Genomic DNA, 22437 nt, shown 5'->3' on the forward strand with positions numbered 1-22437 from the left:
CCCCGCCCCGCCGGCCCCGCCCGCCGCAGGCCCCGCCCCTTCCCCTCAGCCGCGGCCGCCGCCGCCGCGGGGGGAGGATGAGGGGGCGCTACGGCGGGGCTGGTGCTGCAGCCGCGCTCGCCTGATCGGGCCCGGCGGTCCTCCGCGCCGCCTCGCACCTCGCCGCCGCTGCCGCCCCGGGGCGGGCCCTCGCGGCGGGTGGATGCCCAGCGCCTGCCCGTCGCTGCCTGGAGCCTAGCGGGCTGCATCGGAGCAGAGACCCGCGGACGCCATGGGTTGCTGTAGCTCCGCCGCGCAGGTGAGCGGCCCGCGCCCGTCGCCGGGCCCTGCTGTCCCTTTCCTCCCCTCTCCTCCTCTCCCGTTTCCTCCTCTCTCCTCCTCTCCCTTCCCCTCCCCTCTGTCTCTTCTGCTTTTCCTGCCGGGCCCTGTTACCTCAGCCTGCAGACCTACTGTCCCCCACGGCTGTGGGACCCCCTCCCCAGCTTTGCCGCCCCCATGCTGCCCCATGGCTGTGCACCCGCTTATTGCCCCTAGAGCCGTGCTCTCCGGTGGCTGTGCATCCCCTTTGACCCCTTATAGCCCTGCTCCCCCATGGCTGTGCACCACTTTCCTCCCTCCCACCACCATAGCTCCTGTTCCCTGTGGCTGTGCATCCATTCACTACACCTGTAGCCCTGCTCTCCCACGCCTGAGCACCCACTTGCATTTCCTGTAACCAGAGTCTCCCGTGGCTGTGAACACCTTGCTTTCCGTTCTCCCCCCTCGCCCTGCCACAGCTTTGCGCTCCCATGGCTGTCAATACGTTGCTCTTCCCTCCCATAGTCCTGTTCTCTCATGGCTGAGAACCCCTTTACACCCCACTCCACCTTCCCCTCTTCCCCCCTCCTCCCCCAGCCCTGATGCACATAACTGTGCATCGTTTTGCTCCTTGCTGTAGCTCTGCTTGTCCTCCTTATGGCTCTGCACCCCCTTTTTCACCCCGCATAGTCCTGCTCCCACCATGCTATGCACTTCTACCTCTGCATTGCTTTGCATGCTGTTCTTTGTGGATCAGCGTCAGCTTGCCCCTTCCTCCAAGCCCGCTATCCCTTTGCTGTCTTTGCCTTACCCTGCTCCAGTTCCCTGACACGGCATCAGCTGCATGCCTCCAGCTCTGCCCTGGCATCCCTAGTCCTATGGCTCTGCACTTTGGCCTCCCCTCTGCCATGCTTCCATGCACGCCCCTCTATAGCTCTGCACTCTCTCCCCTTCCCTGCAGCTTTTCCTGTGGGGTCCCTACTGCCCTACCCCGGGGAGAGGAGCCATCTCGTGGGAGGGAACTTGTCCAGGGCCTCCCCTATGTCCATTGCCTCTGGAAAGAGAGACAGTCCTGATCCCAACCCTTTTCCCTATTCTATAGCCAAGGATTCGGGTGCCTCCCTGCATCCTTTTCCCTGTGTGGAACAGGGACTCATGTACATCTCTTATTTCCCAGCTCGTTTTTCTTTCTTACCCCTCCCCCCTTGCTCTGCTTTGCCCTTACTGACTCCTTTTTTTTTCCCCCAGAGTGGTGCTGCCAAGCAAGGCACAATCGGGAGCTCCACCCAGCGCTCCAGTTTGTGGCTCTGCTTCCCGTTTTAACTTTCCCTTTGAACAACACGACCAGAGCTGTACTGTTTTCCCTTGGCTCCTTTCTGAAGGCTGTAGGACGAGCGATCATGACTAATGCTATGGCTGTGCCTTCCCTGCTTGTAAATGTTAGTTTCCTTTGGCTGTGTCACTTGCAGTGGCTGAATCCAGCTTCCAGCAGACTGCTTATGTGGGAAAGTCCCTCTCTGCTGTCCCAGATGACTCATCACAGAGATGAGTTTTTCTAGCTTATCCCTTCAGGCAGACTTTTTTTTTTTTTTTTTTTTAATAAGGGCTCTGTCCTTCCAATGCAAAACACTGCAGAGAGCTGTCCAGTTGCAGTAGGGAACATCCTTTCCGTACAGCAAATTTTGCTGCAAAGAGGAAGGCAGTCAGCTTTATGGTGCATGAAGAAATGGTTTGAATTTCAGAGAGTGAGATACATGCCAAATGTTAGGGAAAGATTTTTAAATTGTTCGGTCACTGCAGTAGACTGCCAGGGGCGATTGTGGAGCCTGTGTTTGAGGTTTGCTAAAAACCATGTTAGATAAACATCTATAAGGAGTGGCTTAAGGAAAGCTGATACGGACTTGGAGCACTGAGAATGAAGTTGATGTTTTGAAGTCTTTTCCAACGGTATTTTCTATGATTCCTGTGCAAATTGCTTTTCTTAAGTGTTTAATAGGTCCTTTCTAGCTCCTTATGAATTTGAATTACTGTTTGCTGTTATGTTCTTTTCTTAAATGAAAATGCAGTCTTACTTGTGGGTAACATGAGACCAAAAGCAGAAGAAATAGAGGAACAGATGATTTAAATACCTGGCTTGTTCATAGGTTTCAACTGATTTTGTTTTTCAGTGAGATTTTGTATTCCACTGTCAGGGAGCATGATGTTAATAGTACGCTACTGAACCTTTCATTTGCTTTCCTTATGTGTGCCAAGATGTGGTACAATAATTGAGCTTTGTATCCCATATATGTAACTGAAGTATAAAAAATGGTTGTTTATTTAATTCCTTAGCCATGAGCAATCGTGTGTCTCCTCAGGAAATCAAATCAAAGGGTACTTGCTGAATATTTTATCAGCAACAGTTTAGTCTGGTGTATCGATTGCAGAAACCTTGCTGCAAACAATACAGCATTACGTTAATGCCTAATGTCTGTCTTATCCTCTCTTTTATCATTAACAATAAATGTTGTATTCCTCATCTACCATTGTCTTTACACTTCCACCTCGGTTACTTCCTCTTAAGCTTTCATTAGGTAGGAGTCCCTCAGACATTCCTTCATGTTGCCTCACTTCTTGTTTCTCCCTGTATAGCTTCATCTTAGTATTTGACATACAGTCTGTCCTCTTATCATGATTCCTTACCCTCATGCCTTGTGACTTCATTTTTCAAGTTGATTTCTCATTAAGTTTACTCTTCACCTCTCTAGCCTATTTGATCTTCATCTGCTAATCGTCATTTCTTTTTCTGGGAGAAGTGATTACTTCTGTTTTGATTTGCCAGCCATCTTATCTGATTACTGCATCTCCAAGTCCCTTTCTCATGACTGCCACCTTCTCATCTCTCTTATGATAATGGACCTACCTGTGACTGGTTGTTGAACCAGGCAGATTTCTTTGACATTTTCTTTCTAACTTTTTTATTTCATACTCAGTTACCCTTTCCTGCACCCACCCCTCCCACTCCCCCACCCCCTCCCCCAATGCATTCCCCAGTTCCTTTTGCTTTGCAGGCGCTCTAGTGCTCTGCCTTAGGCTTTTTCCTGTATCTCTTCCTCTGCAGAATCTAAAGGTTTCCAGAGAAAAACTGATTACAATTGGCATGATTACCTTTCCTCACTGCTACTTGCAGTGATGGATTCCTGTGTTTGCTTTCTGTTTTTTCTGCCTTTAACTGCTTAGCCTGACCCTAAAGCCCCATTCATTCAATTTTTCTGTTACAACTCCTAATTTCTGTTTTGTTTTGTTTTTTTTTTTTTCTGCTGCCATCTTAAGTCCTTCCTAATTTTATTCTGAGTTACTGTTCTCCATCCTTAAGACGGTCAACTCTAGTCTGCTTACCTTCTTTTCCAAACTCCTGGAAGAGAAAAATTTACGTTTGTTGTCATACATTCTCTCCTATTTCTTTGTACTAAATTCCTTCCAGTCCAGTTTCTGTACTCTGCTGAAATTGCCTTCATTAAGATCTCTACAGGCTCCTTCTGGCCAAGTTGCAAGGATTCCCCTTCTTTCTTACCCTTCTTGACCTCTGCTGCTTTCAATACTGTCTGTAATCCTCTACAACTTGATGTCTTATTCTCTCTGGGCTTCTGTAATATTGTCCTCTTGTTATTCTTGTCTGCCTTCTACTCTCCGATTATTATTTCTTCTCCTCTACTGCTGTCTGTGCTCATATGTCCACATTTTTCCCCCCCTTTTGTTAACTTACCTCCTATTCTACTAAATTTTTCAACTTGAACTCCTGTAAGTAATGTTAATGCAAATTTACAACAGCTGTATGAGGCTTTCTTCCAGGTGTGCTCATTCTTTCCTGTTGTTCCACTGCTGTTTTGCTTGTTGAGGTGCTTCAATCTGGAATACTTCTTTCCAGCTTTTTTTTTTTTTTTTTTTTTTCATTTTTTTCCTCTTCATTTCGGTCTTATTCCATGCTCGCATGAAGTTCTTTCATTTTCCCTGTTGTAGTATCTTCTGTGATCTGCTCTTGTTCTTTACTGTAAAAACCAGAGTTCTTGTTTACCTGTTGTTCCTTTTTAGTGTTGCAGCTGCATCATCCTCTTTGTTTCTTTAGGTGATCATGCTGTTCTCTACTTACTTAGGTGGACCTTGCTGTATTTTTGTGTGATTGCTGTCTCACCTCTCACCATCTTGAAGCTTGAACTTGTTGGGCAAGCCTTGTACAGTGTCAGCTAGACTTTACAGTTGTCTTAGAGCAGTCTATGTCCTCTTGATTAGTTATCGTGACCATAGCCTCCTAACACTTCTTTGAACTGCAGTTGTTTGGGCAAAGTGTGGTGACATAGACAATATGAAAAACTCATAAAGGAAATGAGGGAAAAAATCCTAAACCAACCCTGCCTATCTCCTTTCTTGCAGTGCTGCTGGTTCATGCAATTTCAGCCCTCTGTCCTCCCTTGCCATATTTTTATCATGAGCCTCTCAAGATGGGCCTGTCGAGGTGCATCTCTTCCAGCATGGATGTACTGTGCAACACAACTTGCAGTTTTTACCTATTTTTTGATACAGATGGTTTTCTTTTGCTGGTTTGGAAGTGATCTTCTCTTCTTAAATGTTGGTCTTTTGAGTAAATGGTGCTGAAGCTCCGAGTTGATAGAATAATCCAATTACTTTCAAATCTTGAGTTTCATTAGAGAAGAAAAATGGATTTTGCAGTCCAGCAGCAATACTATCTTTCCTTTCTCTTCGTTCTCCTTCATCAGTGCTATTTTCTGCTGTCTCACAGTATTAGTCTATTGTAAAACTGGATCTGCAGGAGATAGTGTTGAAGTTCATAGTTACAGTTATAGGGACATAGGAGCTGTTAGGCTGTGCTGTAGGGTCTGTTTGATTGAAGTAATCCTTACAGGTTTTTGGTGGTTTTGGTGTGGGTTGTTTTGAGCAAGCAAATTTAATTCACAGTGTAGCTTGTTGCTCCACTGGTCTGGTTTATAGCACAGCTGCACAAAGTTTGCATTGTTATATCTGGGGGAACAGAAGTTCATAGTTCATGAAAGGGAACAAACTGTGGAAGAAGTGGACCTTAAACTGCTTTCACTTGCGTTAGCTGCAATAGAGAATCCATTCTCCCTTCCTGCTCTTCTGCAATTGAAGTGACTGTAGTTAAAAGGCATTTGCTTTAGCACGATGTTACAGGAAACAAGACAAAGTATTGAGGTCTTAGTGTTTGTGTTGGGTCTGGAAAATACTGTGTTTGTTTGTTTATTCTATCCTTACAGCTTTGTATGCTACCGGCTTAATAAAAGATATGTGTGAGAGGAGATCGAAATCTTGCTGGAAATTGGAGGCATGACTGGGATAAACAAAGCACATATTATTCTTGGTGGTTTTAGTGGTGGCCTTAGTTTTTACAAGACTAAAAGAACTTCCTATTATAAAACAAGATGAAGACAGATCATCCATTAACTTTCCCTTAAGCACCTGCTGTCAAAATCCTGGAGTTCCTAACTTGGAAAAAAAAAAGTAGTTCTGGTGAAGTGTATCTTCTGAGCTGGTGTGGACAATACAGATCATTAATTGTACTTCAGCCATATCTTCATTTGTCAGAGGTTCTTGCAGTCAAATGTCTGAATATAATGCGCATCAAACCAAACCCATTTCATTGTGGGCATGGGTAGTATCATGGAAGAAGACAACCAACTGAATAATAGTGTTGATGGGCAGAAACAGAATGAGTTGTGAATTCTACTTCCAGGAGCTTGGAAGCTAGATTTCTCTTTCAACACATTGACAGTAGGTGAAGCTTCTGTTCTAGCCTCTGGCAAGTAGACACAGTATGAAGGATGAAGCGTACAAGCAGGATCCAAGAACAGTGCTAATGAGTCAGACTTCTCATGAACTTGTTGACTACTTTTCTGTATTTCTGGTCTGTGTGCTCTATTCAGTTCCTGTGCAGTCTCCCAGGTGTCCGTTTACAAATGTGGTCACAAGCAACTGCACAACCCGTGCAAACAGTCCCTTTTGATCTTGCAGCTACTATGGAGCTACTTGTGCTTCCTCAAATTCATTGATTTTTTTTCACAGTGAGGACTAGCTTCTTCTCAAATTCAGACTGTTTCAGTTGTGTCACATCTTAAAAGTTTTAAATAGCACATTATTTCCTTTACTTTGTCAGGTGACTCGAATATTGATTTTTTTTTTTTTTTTAAATTTTTTCTTTTAGTGCTTCAAGAAATTATAGTTTGGGTTAAGAACAAGTATGGGACATTGTATCCTTAGAAGACAAATTTTCTGTAAAGTGAGAACAGTTTTGGAAAAGATTGATTAACTTGCATTGTTGATAGTGAGTGCTAAATCCAGATCTTATGTTACTAATCTAATTGGCATCTAGAATGCTGTCAACCTTCAGACTTTTAGATTTGTCATTGTAAGTATTATTCAACTGACCACTTTTATTTTTCATTATGAAGAAATGATGGTGTTTGTTATGTAGTGAGGATGTCAACTGTCTTTATGCTATTTACTCTAAGGGCACTAACTGTGCATGCCTTTTTCTCCGTTGGGCTGACTATAACTTTTGTTCCTTTGAACTTACCCCAGTGGTTTATTTTGGGAAAATCAAAACTTGCAAACCAACTTAACAGAAACTGTGTCTTTGTCATTTTGCATTTGAATCTTTCTCACTTGAAGGAGCTGTTGGAAAATTGTATGTCTTATGCTTTGCTTCTAAACAGTCATGCAGAGCGTTGCCACATGACTTCTGCCTGCTGACTAAACTGATTGCTAATTTTTACTTCTATTTGATGAAACTATTCTGAGCAATTTTTTGTGTATAAATTTTAGAGACCAAGTCCGTGTTGATGAATATATAATAGGGTTCTTTTAGGTCTTGCAGCCACTGTAAAGTTTCACAGATGTATGAAGTAAATAAATTTCATTTTATTGTTTGGCCTCCTGTCACTAGGCCCCCTCTATTTTTTTTCTTTTTTTTTTCTTTTTTTAATCTTCTAGGTAAGCAAATATCTATTATGGAATAAAAGTGTGCAGTTGTATGACAACAACCTCAAGAACATCTGTACACATGTTTAAGATGAAAGAAGAGTCAACTTGATTTTGAAGTTCAGCTTTACAGTCCTTAGATTAATTTTCTCTGCTTTGATATGGTTTCAGCACCCAGTGTGCAATGCGCTGCAAGAATAAGAGATGATTGCAGTGTATAGGGAAGTTTTGATTCCATACTGCATTTCACATGCTAGTTTCTAGCTATTGCTGTTTTAACCACTGGTAGTGCTAAAGTACGATGAGGACTCAGGGCAAGCAGAACACGGTGACTCGTGCCTGATACCCTTTCTTAATAAATGTGATGTCGTTAAGGAGCTGTTTACAGCAGAAATGAACTCTGCCCTGTGTTGTTTGTGGGTGGGGTGGTTTTTTTGTTTGGTGTGGGTTTGTTTTTTGTTTTTTTTTTTAAATTGAAACCAGTCTTGCTGCTCTCCAGGTACATTATTTGAGAATGTTGTATGTAGATCCATAGAAACAATACAGGAAACCCATTAAAGTATTTTGTTCAAGGTCATGATAGTCATGTCCTGGGAATGCTTTTTCAGACTCTCCCTAGTTTGCTATGAAAAACTGCAGAATAATTGCCTAGTTCTAAGGAAGTATGCTTATGTAATAAGCTAAGGGCTTGACGCATTATTTCCCTTTCCACTCTCCTCCCACCCTTTCTTCTGTAAATCAGATAGCGCCTTCTTAGTGTTGGTTCGTATTAATCTAATACGCTTTCAGTGTCCTTAAGCACTGCCATCTTATTGTAATCCTGAGTGGTTTTCTTTCTTGTTATTCCAGAATTTTGGACCTGGAAGTCAAGATTTTGTATTTAAGAACCTATGTAAGCTTTTTTTCCCCCCTCTCCAAAAAAAGTAAGCTTTCAGGTTTTCTGATCATCATTTGAGGAAGTGGGGTGTGTGTGCGTGGAAATGTTCTGAGCAGCTTTTATTGTGCTGATGACATCCTTTAAATGTAGCTGAATATGGCTGTTGGCTTCTACATTTCCAACATTTTGGAAAATTTGGGGAATTTGGGTTTTATATACAGTGATATGGAAGAATGCACAAGGCCAATGTATGCAGCAGTTAGTTCACAGTGTTCAGTGTAGTGCCACAAGGACCATGTTTGTGTTGATACATGCAAATACAAGTCTCTAACCTCGCAGAATCCTCCACCAAATAGGCCTTCGCCTTTGAAAGGTAGGAAACTCTTCTGCAAGGATTGTAAATATAATAACAAAACCACTGATTTTGTGATTTTCAATTGACATACCTGTTTGAATGTAGTATGCAATTGGAAAGAATACGTAGCAAACTGCGATGAATGGCTCTAGTAAGTGGCAACATCATTTTTCACAGCAGTACTGTGCAGGTCATGAGCTCATGAACAGCTGTGATGGTTTTGTCTTGAATTCTGGCTTTAGATACTCTAAAAGGGTGAAAAAATTCTTGTAGGGGAAATTGCTCGTCACACACGAAGAGAGTGCAGAGAACGGGCAGTGTTTTCTATGGAATGTCCTTCATCTTCTGTGGAGACCATTAGTTGCAGAGTTTTGCTGTGGTTTTTCTTCTTCTGCTGATGTCGTGTTGTGATAAAGCTAACACATTTAGAAGAAAAATTGTAGTTGGACAACGTTTTACTAGTCCAAAGTTTGAAAATATTTTGTAATTTAGGACTTTCAGTCTCACAGTAAGAATAAAATCTGAGAATCTGTTAAACAGGTTGATGTACAAATAGAGAATTCAGTGTGATGATGTAACTTGGTAGGTGCAAAATATCTTCAGAAGTGAACTGTTTGCTTTTTGTTTGGTTTTGGTTTTGTGGGGTTTTTTATGACTACTTTTTATTAAAAGACTAAGAACCATTGAAGTACCAAGCAAGCATTTAAAGGGATATTTTAAACCCCTGAAAAATATTACTGTCATATTTGTAAAGTGTCCTTATTTATCGCTGCTTTCAAATAAGTACTGAGCAACATATCATGAGGAAAAGAAACAAGAACTAAATACTTTAGATGCTAAAACCTGGGCTTTTGTCTGCGGATGGCCTTCTTCCTAAACTTTAAAATCTCAGCAGGTGTGCTGATCATGTCAGCTTTTTATTTAGCCAGCTGTGTTATGTTTCAAGATAAATATTTAAGTTGTAGGCTGAGATGGAAGCATGTAATAAAGGAGTTTTAGAAGTAATGTTTAATATGAGTTGACTGAAAAGATGAGTGGAAGATGATATACAACACAGCATATGTCAAATTCATAACTGAAGATTTTCAGTGCGAGTTTTCAGGGTAAACATCTTTATATTACACAATCAATAATGTTGGAAGTGCTGTCTTACATGCTCTCAATTTTGTTTACATTATGTTGAAAACTCATAAATACTGTGTGCACGTTGAATTGGTGGTATGCTTAGTCTCTGAAGAGAAGCAAAGCATAAATTCATTACCCTTTGGATAACTTTAAAGCAGTATTACACCTCCTGCTCTGAAAGTTTTCTGGAACTCTGAGTTTCATACTAATAAAGAGCAGATGCATCTTTTCACTATACAAAGCCTCGGAGAACAATTGGTGATGTTCTTGGACAAGTAAGGACATGGCTGCTTATATGTGAAGTACTGGCATGTGGCTCTGAGTAAAATCTAAATTCATGACTAACATCTGTTTTGCAGTAAATTGGAAAATAAAACATTTTTGATTTGAGGCTCCAGGTTAGAGTGACCTAGAAACATCCTAAACTATTAATGCTCAGGGCCAGGACTTGTCTCCCGTTCCTCTCTAGGCTCTTGAATTAGGACCTGTTCAGAGATGGAAGAATTTTCCTTCAGGAGAATATACAGTTGCTGCTATTTCTTCTCTTAAACAGCTGAATAGTGTAGAAAGGTGTGCCATGTGTCGGACAGAAAAATGCCATGCTCTTTGGTAAACTGGAGAATTACATTCTTGCAGTGGAAATGTATTGGTAAACTAGTAAAATGTGCTTCCCTTTTTTCACAGGTGGCATGCTTCATAGTGAAGGCCAGCATGTGATTGGGGCTGTTCTTCAGATTGTAAAGATACATTAAATGAGTAATGAATCAGCTCCTTAAATGGTCATTAGGAAATTCTGACAAATGGTTCAAGAACTGTCATATTGGCAGTGTAAGGAGGTATCAACAGTGTGTGAAGCTGTAGTTTTAAACTTCAAGAGCTTCTTCTGGACTGGGTGACTTTTTGGTAGCAACCTCTTTAAGCTGGATTGCCCGTTTCCCAAGGACAACTCAGGAGCAGACCATGCCTTACATGTCATTTTGTGTTGTGTGCAATGTTGCAATGGACCCAGCGGTTCTGAAGCATTGAACTTGCATTGTAGGTGTAAAATGACTGTATTGTGTACTCATTGTGCTATTGGAATGAACTAAGTGCTATTCATAGTCAGTTGAATCTCTAGTACTTTATCAGAACCAGCTGTCCTCCTTGGAAAGCTACATTCTGCAGGACTCAATGGCAGCTTCCCACTAAAGGTCCCGGTCAAGAGGAGTATCCTTTTTTTTGCCTCTGAGCGCTGTTTATTAATCCTATGTGTACACTGTGGCTGTTTGACTCCTGTGTAGATAGCTAGCTACAGAGTCATTTCGAATTCCTTGATTTATGCATATGAACAGCAGTCATTTCTATTAACTCCCCCACGATGAGCTACAGTGACATGTACTCTGAATCCAGGTGTTACGTCAAGGTGATAAAACAACAGGGATTTTAAAGGAGTTGTAGTTAGATGAATGTGATTCTTAGGATGAGGTTTTGTAACAAATGATCTTAAACTGCCACATCAGTAATAATATCCCTGAGGAATTTTAAAAGTACAATAAAAACCTACCCTTTCATTTAAAAAGAAAAAAAACTGAAATACTTGTGAACTAAATTTCTCCATACCTTCATTATTGAAACTGATTAGAAATTATAACAATGGATATTCCAAGTATTTCTATAGTGACTCTCTGCAGAGCAAAAATAAATAAATTAAAGCTATTTGAAAAGTTCATTTATGTAATCCTTTTGGACTAATTTAAACTGCTGGTAACTTACGTTTTAAAATAAATCTTTTGCACAGATTACACACGTTTCATTCCCTTAGGAAACTACTTGTTCTCCCCCAAATAACTCTTTAAAAAAATCATTGATCTGACTTCAGCTAACTTGGCAACGATAGCTAATTCAGCATGATAGTTGATTCAAAGCTATTGCTTTCCTGTGAGCTTAATGAAAGATTGAGGTCAAACTGTTGCCGCAGAGAAAGGGGCCGTAACAAAAGCTGACTTATTCTTACATATCAGAGAACCTGAATGAGAAGGGAAAAAAAAAAAGATTAGGAATTGTTTGCACTGCATGAAGAACTATGATCAGAACTTTCCCTTTGTTAAGTATCAGAGGATCTGATTGTACTGTGCAGAAAGTCCAAAGAAAATCAATCTTAACTAGTTCCATGGCTTCTAGAACTATTGATTTTATTATTTTTTTTAGCTGGGTTTTGTGCTTAAAAAGCAAAATAAACATATGTCCCACTGAAAAGAATAGGAATTGACATCCTAAAGCAACAGTTCTGTGGAATGAAGATGCAACTTAAATTTTCTTAAATTTTGTAACTGCTCATGGGGAGGAAATGTTTGTAAAGGGCGTGCTGTTGCTGTGGTGATTGAGATATTAGAAACTTGGGAGGTGGATATAATATAGAGGAGAGACTGAGGGTCAGAAGAGGTAAAAAAATTCAGTGTGTTTCTGATGGATTTATTTTAAGAACTTACCCAGTCTTTAAGGAAAGGTCAAGCAATTAATGAATGTAAATGCTGAAAGCTGTGGTGAAGTTTCCATACACTAGGTCTGTGTCTGGCAGTACTGTAACCCACCAGCTGAAGCAATAGAAATGTCAGAAATTGGAAGTGGTCTGAAAAGTCACATCCTTAAAGCATGGTATGAACTCTTAAGGGGGGTGTGGGCCAAATGCTGAAGTGCCCAAGGATGCTAGGATTTGTAAATCTTTGTAAATCTAGGCCTGATTGTTTAGATTGGTGAGTCAAAATGCCATGTCTTGTATTCAATAGCACAGAATCACAGGACTGCAGTGATCTTTGGAGATCATCTAGTCCAACCCCCCTGCCAAAGCAGGTTCACCCAGAGCAGGCTGGACAGGAATACATCCAGGCTGGTTTTGAGTATCTCCGGAGAATGAGACTTCACAGCCTCTCTGGGCAGCCTGTTCCAGTGTTCTGTTACCCTCAAAGTAAAGAAGTTTTTCCTCAAGTTTAGATGGAATTTCCTGTGTTCCAGCTTGTATGGTTGTCCAGTCAGTGGGCACCACTGAGAAGAGTTTGACCCCTATCCTCTTGACACCCGGCCTTTAGATATCTATAAGCATTGATGAAGTCCCCTCTCGGTCTTCTTTTCTCCAGGCTAAGCAGACCCAGGTCTCTCAGCCTTTCCTCATAAGAGAGGTGCTCCATTCCCTTGATCATCTTTGTAGCCCTCTACTGGACTCTCTCCAGTAGTTCCCTGTCTTTCTTGAACTGTCCAGAACTGGACACAGTACTCCAGATGTGGCCTCAACAGGGCAGAGTAGAGGGGGAGGATGAGCTCCCTTGACCTGCTGGCCATGCTCTTTTTAGTGCACCCCAGAAAAAAGTAGACAGTTGTAAGCATGGAAGTTAAGAAAGCTTATTGTTAATGTCTGCAAATGGGAAACTGGATGTTCTGCAGCAGGATCTTATGGTAGAACCAGGTTGAAAGAAAAAGGAAACTGAAACAAAATAATTGCTTGCTTTCTAAGAGGAGATGTCAAAATTACTTGTGTGTATCTCTGTATAAAAACTATTTCAACTTTTCTGACTGATTTTCACTTATTTTTGAGTTGAAGCGGAACTGATTTAAACCCAATGCTAAAGTAGAAGAATATTGGAGCACTATGTTTCACCTGCATGTAAGGTTTCATCTAGTGTTACTTACAAGTAGGGGTAATGAACAATTTGTCCTGGGGTGGACCTTCAGGAGTTTGGAGGCCTTCTCTGGAGCCAGAACATGAGCTCATGTAACTGTTATCTCATGAATTTTTAACTCAGTTTGGCTTTGAAGGCTGTGGACGTTGCCTTTAAACATTGACTCCTCTTGGCTTTCTTAACACTCTGTATGGTAGACCTGGAGTTAGATTAGTAGCTTGGAAGGTTGCTCTTCCTTGTGACTAGTAAATCTTCCTATGGGATTTTGATGGGACATCCTTCACCCTGTGTCTCTTCTGAGACTTGTTTTGGGCTGAAAAATGTGAGGGCTGTATTTGTTGTTCTGTGTTGGTTTTATTTTTTCTCCTTAAGTACCTGAATGAAGCTATGTCTGTTACAACCTGTGTGTTCATATGCAAATCAGCATAGTTCTGTACTCTTCAGTTGCTAGCTTAAACTCACTAGCCAAAGGGAAGCCTCAAGTCTAACCTCTCCCTGTGTCTCCTTTTCATCCAGTGGATGTTACTCAGGCCGGTTATTCACTGGGTTGTCCTTAATTCAGCCCTGACTGACTCAGCAGTAGCTTCATTTTCTTCCTCCTGAAATACATGATCTGATCACCGCAAGGCTTTAGGATTTCTTTCTGCTGCTTTTTTCATGGTGTTGCAACATCCCCTGTTGATGGCAAATTCCATCTTTATCCTGATCTTGCTCACATCTTTGCTACTTACCCACAGGTTGATTATCCATATAGATATATCTATGTAATACTGCAGATGTTCTTTACTTGGATTCTTGCTTCAGTCACATCACTCTCGAATTGTACATTGCATAAGACATTCTGTGTTTTAAAAAAAATCTCGAATTCCTTGCATCTGTAGTCTTCTGCTGACATGCCATATTTTTATGCTTTTTTTTCTGTGCTTATTTGTTTGATGCACTCTGGTTGGGGATGGAAAGTGCTTGTATGGTAGCATCCAGTACAGCTATTACAGTTAACAGTGAAAGTGGTAGCCATTGATTCTGTGCTATGCTGATATCTATAAAGGTATATTACAGTATGCAGAAGAGATGTAAATTCAGACCTGCTATGTGGTGCTGGAAAGGTGTACTTTGGAAGTGGCAGGGAGAAAGAAATCTGGACTTGGGGTTCTGTGTTTGTTTTGAAGTGACTAGATGCAATGAATACCAAGAAAATAGCCCCTTTTTGTTTTGCGTTTGCATACAAGTACTTATCTCTCTTGAGACCACCTAGCTCTGAATTCGACTTAAAAAAAAAAACCAACTGTGAATGTGCAGTGAATGCCTCACACTTCTCTTCTTCAAGAGAAAGCCTAACTTGACGTCCAGCTTTCCAGGTGTGGAATTAAGACCCAATTGTAACATTGTGCTGCACCCAGCAGTTCTGATTTGTTTTTTAGAACGTTGAGTTTGCCAAGTGTTTTGAAAAATGGAAAAAAAGTGTTTTCCAAAAGTGTTTTGGAAAAGATGTAAACTTCTGAACACACCCATTTGGATTCCTGCGTAAATAACTCTTAACTCTTAAAATCAGCACAGAGGAACTGTAATGGGCAGATTCCCAACCTGCAAGTTTATCTTGGAGATGCAGGCTCTTTTGCTTGCTTTCCACTCTGGTTGTAATAACCAACTGATAGAGCTCCTGATTCTCTATGCTGTCATAAAAGTGCACAGGCAATCCTATACTTTGCTAATGGCAAGAATATCCATAGATAGCATAGTATAAATTATAACAGCTCTGTTGTAAGAGAAAACTTAAAGTTTCCAAAATTTTTATTTTTCCTCTAGCTTTCTTGCCTCAGCAAATATTGAAGGCACTTCATCTGTCTGGAGGAAAAGCTGAAATCAGTAGAAGTGCTGATTTAGATTTGCAGGCAAAGCATGTCTGCTAAAATTTTATGGCATTTCAGTTACAACGGAGACAAAGCATAGTTTCCAGACTGCAGAACAAACAATGTTTGTTACACCTTATGTTGACCATTGATTAACAATTTGTGTTGCCCAAGCATGAATATCAAGGTTTCAGTTAACATCTAAGGGTGTGGAGTGGGTGGGGTGTAGTTGCTAGAGAGATATGGACACCAGCATCAAAGATGAGTATGAAGGGCTGTGAAGCTATGGAAGAAGATACAGTGGGAATTGTGAGTACAGGGAAGGAACTGAAAAGAAAAGAGCAGATACATACTGGGAGCTCTCTTTGGTTGTAGCATGATCTGGAGAGAAGAAAGATCGGAGAGCCTTCTAGAGAAGGACATTGTTCTAAAGATGTATAGTCACAGAATCACAGAATCTTCATCGTTGGAAGGGACCCTTGAGATCATCGAAGAGATGATAATTTCATACCATGTTAGTATGCTGAGTGATTAAATTGAGGTTTGGTAAGTATCTAGTGCCTTTTGAATTGCCTCCAAGGGTACCTTTTGTTTAAAATACCTTCCTCCTTTACTTTTTATTATGTTTTGGAGCAGAGTAGAGGCTATGGACACAGAATGAATTCCTCTGTGCGTTACACCATGGTATCTCAAGTTTCTTTTTGAAGTATAAATTGCAGTCCACTTAGTAAATAAACTAGATTACTTACGGTAACTATGACTAGTTAGACAACTTGAATCTTTGCCAGAACTATTCCAGAGGATGTCCAGCGGCTTTTGAAAATCCTATTAAAAGATTTTATTTGCAGATGATACAGAGAGGATAAAAATCCCAACAAAACAAATAAACCATACCACACGGTGTATTTTACTGCTGCCCTTGCTTACTCTTAAGGTGCAGCTACAGCTGAAATTTGTCTCTGCTATTTGTAAATGAAAGTAAATCTCTAAAGAGTCGAGAGTTTGTAGAGTGAATTTAGGAATAGGACGCGTTAAGCTTTACGTATCTTATGAATTACAATTATTCTAATTATAACAATATAAGTCTCACAATCTTGTTGTAAATGTTAAGTTTGAGTAGTGTGTTAGTTTTAAGCGTGAACTGCTGGAATTGGAAAACAGTTTTGTTGAATTAGTGTAGTAGACTACATAATGTGACCTTGTATCACCTCTCACTACTGATTATTGAGTAAAATAAAAAGAAGTTTGGCTGTTCAGAACTCAGAGTGAATTTGGACAGTTTGATTAACAATATAAATATAACATCTTCAAGTGGAACTTCCTTAATACAAGATTGCAAAAATAGCACAGGATTCCCCAATGGAAAGACACAGAAAACTGTGCATTTTGAAGCATGGTGCATATAGGATTTCATTTATATTATATCCAGTTTGTAGTTTTCTAATTCTATTATTTGTTCCTTTGTTTTTTGTTAATTCACAAGCACAATGTCATGAATACCTTACTAGTATCACATGACTTACATGCTGTAGCTTTTTTGATAAAAATCTGCAAAAATACATGCTGGAGATAAAAGCTGTTGACATTTTCCCAACCATTCTGTTTTAATTCAGTACTGACATTTGCTACCTTGTCAACAAAGTCTTGAACATGCTTCAAAGTCTTCAGACAGAAAAGAAATTCGAAATTTGAATAGGTTACCCCTTCTGCTCTGTCTCTGAGAGCTGTTCTGTATTATTCCGTATATCAATCTCGTTTTCTTCCTCAAGTATGAAAACAATGTGTGTGGTTTTTGGGTCTTAGTAGGCATATGTGAACAGTTAGTATTCAGGAACTAATTGAAAAAGCTTGTCTGTGCAACTGTGTATCTTTAAAAGTAGCTATAATCAATATTTTTGTTAAAATAACCAAATTCCAGTAGCTTGGTTAGTTTTGCGCCTACAGCTGATGTTCATTCTTGTCTTAAAAACATTCTTTTCTTAAAAGCATTTTGCCTAGATGGCAAAATGAGTGTTTTTAACAGACTTTAATTATCTTAGCAGTGTTTACACACTTGAGCAATTTTACCTCATGAGCAGCAAACTATTTGAATTGCTTACAACTGCCTCTTTGTACTTTGCAATAGAGCCTCCATCATTGAGTGTTTCAATCCTACAGGATTTTCCTTTGTGGCACCTGGGCTGAATCACTGACTAGTGATTTCTTTGCTGAAATATTAAGCTCAGCTGCCTATTGGCAGGTAGAGAACTGTTCCTTTAACAGCAATTTATCACTTCCTCTCTACCTCCACTATTTGTTAAACCTGCTAGTAGCGTTTTAAAACTTAGGAGCTTTTGAAAAGTTTAACCTTTTATCCTTCTTGGAAAGCAGATTACTGGAAGGTAGCTGTGAAAGACGGCAATAGCAGATACTGCTGATTCCGTGCCATTATCTTCTCTTTCCTGTTAACAGGAAAAATAGTATCCTATTTTGTGGATAAATACGTGTTAATTCCTAGATAAACTGTCGGTCTAGCCTCCAGTGGAGCTACTTTTGAAGTGCCTTTCATAAGCCTTACTCTTGAAGTTTTTTTGCCACGTTACTTCAGCCATATCAGAGATTAAAGAGAATTCTTGCTGGATGTTAATGCCCTGGAGAATAGTTTTCTGCCTTTTTCTGTTATAAGCAGAGACAATTAAATAAGTGTTGTTAACCTCATCTCTCTTTTCTCAACACAAGAGCTCCAAGCGAGAGTGGAAGCCTCTGGAGGACCATAGCTGCACAGATGTACCATGGCTGCTCTTATTCATCCTCTTCTGCATAGGAATGGTGAGTAAACCTCAAAGGATTCTGTGAATGGTATATTGTTGAAGAGTTCCCATTCATTAGAAAAAAGTTTTACAGCTCTTTATTCACTTAGTCACTGGGTATCCTGGATATACTGGCGTGGGATCTGTCATCTGTGGAACAGAAATGGGTGGTATGTACACATCAAAGGCCTTTGGTAGGGATCCATAATTTATTGTTTGTATCAATTCCTGCTCCAGATCCTCTTCCTCTGAAACTCCGGTTTCATTTGTGAGTGATTTTCACTATGTTGAGGTACTCCTAGACTTGTGTTCCTTGTGTGACTGTGGAAGTCCCAGAAATTATAGTTTTGAGTCTGGTAAACAGTTCTGTGAATCAGCCAACATTTTGCTGAGAAATAAAGATTCTGAATATCAAACAGTTGACTTTTCTTCTTGGATGCTTAGTAAAAGAACCTATTGATAACAACCATATTACTAATAGTAAAATCTTTCTTTCTGAGTTATCCCAGCTTTGTCCCATGTGATGAAACCGTGCCCTTGCTCAAAATAACCTCATGACACCGTGCACTTTATATTAAAAAACAAACAAACCTCCAAGACATGCAGATTAGTGAAAAACTAGAAGTATGCTTCTTTTCATCTTGTGTTGTTTTGTGGACCTATGTATGATGTTCTTCCTAAGCAGAGAATGTCTGCCACTGTCTTGTACTTCTGTGTTGCAAGCAGTAGCCCACAGGACTTCAGGAGTTCTGTGCTGTCAGCTTTCTTTTCTACTGTCCCTTGGTCTCTGGTCTTTGGAATTATTCCATTGAAAAATTTCTTTTTCTTGCCCCAAAGTGTCACTGGCTGCACTTCAAATGTAAATACGACAATTTTTTGTTTAAATTGTACAAATTATATTCTCACTGTAACGTGAATATCTTAAAAACTTAAAAATCGTAGTACTTCCTGAAGCAAGCAGGGTTTTTTTTTTTTTGTGGTTATTTTTTCCTGCCTTTGTTCGTGTTCCCTGCTTACTCAGTCTATACCTACCTGTTCCCTCAATTATAAATTAGTCTGCTGTGGGTTAGTGTCCCAGATTTTTCTATCTAAGCAACATAATATACAGAGCAATTATCCCGTTGGGTCAAGTACTCAGTTACTACTTCACTTGAAGTACCATGATGGGTCAGGAGGGTATCCCTACACTGTTGTAGATGAGATTAGATGGGGGAGGAATTACATGATTTCCCTTACCCAGAGTGTAGGGAAAAAAAAATATTGAACCAGCCAAGAACCTGAGTACTATTGTATGTAAAATGCATGCTAGTATGTCCTTTACAGAATAGTAAGGGATCTGAGAAATGGAAGGCGAGTGCTGGAAATCAGCTTTAATTATTGCTTGTGATAGCCTTTTGCTCACTTTGTCCTTGTTTTTCACTTTGAGTATTAAGTCTATAAGTGCATTAGTGCATTGGGCAGAGAAAGATAATGACCAGCTTGCTGTCTGGAACTTCTCTATAGTGATAGCCTGTTTGTCAGAGGAGGTCATGGTCCTGGATCTTTGGCCCCTTGAAACAACCTGCATTTTAACTGTTCTGTGCTGACTTCATTACCTGTTATCATCTCATCTGCTCCTCTCCCTGCCATCTGTTGCTCCATGCATTCGTCTCAGCTGTTTACTCTGCTTCTCCTTCTCAAATCTTAACTTGTCTCGTGTAAAAAACAGTTCATTGGTGGTAGCAGAGCGAGTCCATGGTTCACTTCTCCCCGTCAGTGGTGCTGCTAGAGAGATAATGACTCTTTTGGGCCAGTCTCCTATTGATATCATCACTGCCTTGATCGTACCTTTGATAGTGAAGTATCTCTCAAAGTTCACAGCAAGACCTGCCTGATGTTGGATATTTTTCCACATTACTCTGAGTCATTTTGCATTCTCTTGCTCTATATCTGTTTTCTTCCTGTGTTTGAACCCAGCACCTGGAACCATAGCGATCTTGACATGGTCACTTGCTTTAGAGGGTTTCCTTGAAAGAAATTTATGTCAGATAGGCCTCTTCATTCTATCTCGTCTTTGAAAGTGCGTAATTTGAAGGAAGAAAATAAAATCTTAAAGCAAGAAAATCTGGACTCTCTGGAATCTTCTAAGATGCATACTAACACCTGACGACTCCAGCTCTGCTTGTAGCTCCCCTTCACTTGCGTGTCTTTGGCCTCCCTTTGGCTTCATCCACGACTTGCTGCCAGTATGACTCTAAAAACACACCTACAAGATTCTTAACACACCTTGTAATGTGCAGTGTTAGATGTCTGAAGCCTCTTTATGTCTTACATTTAATTTTATAATTGCACAATGATTCTCTATGGAGGGTTCTTGTCTCACCTTCTTTGGTCTGAAAGAATTTTTAAAAAAACTCTAAGAAACAAATGAATTAAACTGACTTTTCCCAGCTGTCAAACAGAGTATTACTTAACTGTGGGATTTTTTTTTTTCCTCCAGGGTTTTATCTGTGGCTTTTCAATAGCTACAGGAGCAGCTGCAAGACTGCTGTCAGGATATGACAGTTACGGAAATATTTGTGGACAGAAAAATGTCAAGGTGGAGGGAATAAGCAACAGTGGTCTGGACCTCACACACAAGAAGTGAGTATGTGATTCAAATGCTTCATTCTGTAAACCAGGAAACGCAAAACATTTTTTCCTTTGAGAGTGGTTTGCAATAAAATGGGAAAAGGGATAGGCTGCCTCATTGCTACTTGTTCTTCTCCAGTCTTCTACAGAACAACAATCTTTTGTAACAACCAGCAACAGTACTTGGAGAGTGTATGTTGACAGATGTGCAATATGGGTACAGCTAAGTCATTGAAGAATTTCCCTTTCTTAGCATCCACTTCATGCAGGAGATTGTATGAGACCACCGAAGAAGTCTCGTTAGTTAGAATTTTAGGTATGACAAGTATTTTCAGATTTGGGAGCCGGCCTTTGATATCTATGTGGAAATGGTTTGCTTTTATGTTGTATTCTCAGTTTCTGAGTCTAGGGGGAGGTGGGACATATCTGACAAATTAAAATGAGACTTTGAAATTTAAACTGTAAGCGGGATATATAGAAGTTGCTTGTGGAGAAAATGCACAAAACTTTTAAGCAGTGTCATGTGAAAACACATACTTACAGGTCGGAACCAGCTCAGGTATTTCCTATCATGCAGAAAAAAAGCATACTGCAGTAGTAGTACTGGAGCTGAATGACAAGAATTCTGGACTGAAGGATTGAAAACCTGTGAATATCTGCTGAGGACTGTCTACCAGTCAGTGCTCAGAGTGCATCTGTACAACATGGATGACTTTAGAAAGTAAACTACTTAGTCTAACCTTAGAACAGTGATATTAATTTTAAAAAGGATGATTGTTTCACTGTTGATTGCTTCAAAGAACTAAGATGTCTATAATTTAGAGTATGATAGCCTTTTACTTCACAGTTGACTTTCAGACTAACAGAAAATCTGTAATTTGCATGAATTATTTTGGAAGGATGCTTTCCTAAGATCTCCTTACTTTGAGTTGCTATGGTAAAGATTTCTAAATAACTGATTTAAGATTTAATGTGGCTTGGTAACTGGTGCATTATCAGAAGAATTTGACTTAAAATAAATTTGACTTAAATTTGACTTAAATTTGACTATTAAATAAAATAGCTTGTCTTTGTCTTCTGTCAAAAGAATAATTTCTTGATCTAATTACAGCTTCCAGGAGAGTTGAAGGGCTTAAAATTTATGCAGCATAATTTTCCTAGATTTTATATAAATCTTTTTAGTGCTTTCTAGAATCATGTGTGTTCTATACAAAATTGTCTTTCTAGTGTTGTGAGAGAAAATACAATATTTAAAAATATTATTTTATACTTGCTCACCTTTAGAAAGAAATGGTGTCTAAGTTTGTGTGAAGGCAGAGAAACTCAGACACCTTATTGAAATGTAACGATTAATAGTGTAATAGTCTCCTACATGTGACAGAAACCAGGCCATCATGAGGAGAAACATCTACCACTACTAAGTGATTTCCCTTTGTAAAGGCAAGATTGAAAGACAGCAAATAAAAATAGAAGCTATTTTTAATACAGGCTTTTTAACACAGAGCCTGTTGCTTGTCAAAGTTCTAATATGGTTCAAAAAGATTGTTTTCTTAGTAAAGGTATTCTGCCTTGAGGCATGAGCTAAGCAAATGAATGGATGAACTAATATGGGATATGATCGTCTCTGGTTGAGACTGAGAGAAAACCTGCCAAGACAGATTATCCTACAACTGTTCACAGTGAAGTACAGTCCAGGGTACCTAGCTTTGGAAGAGGCCAGTTCTTACATAAGCGAGTGACCCTTCCCACTCTTGCACCCTATGGCTTTTTAAATTTGTTTGGCAGTTTTTCAGAAGAAACTATCTGCTTTGCATCTGTCTCTAGCAGATGGAGTTTCTGCAGTGTCTGAGGTGCAGTTCACAGGAGTATTTAATGCTATTTTATAGGAGTA

General features: G+C 40.0%; 1 protein-coding gene across 1 annotated transcript in view; it reads left to right on the plus strand.

Annotated features, from left to right (window-relative positions):
* Positions 1-15408: 15408 nt before the first annotated feature.
* SLC44A1 (solute carrier family 44 member 1) overlaps positions 15409-22437 on the plus strand; it is a 45603-nt gene continuing 38574 nt past the window's right edge. The window contains exons 1-3 of the mRNA XM_074166402.1: positions 15409-15456; positions 17866-17955; positions 20416-20558. Of these exons, the coding sequence (XP_074022503.1) occupies positions 15409-15456; positions 17866-17955; positions 20416-20558 (281 nt within the window). The remainder of the gene's footprint in view (positions 15457-17865; positions 17956-20415; positions 20559-22437) is intronic.

Source organism: Numenius arquata, chromosome Z (genome assembly GCF_964106895.1).
Source record: "Numenius arquata chromosome Z, bNumArq3.hap1.1, whole genome shotgun sequence".
NCBI lineage: Eukaryota > Metazoa > Chordata > Aves > Charadriiformes > Scolopacidae > Numenius > Numenius arquata.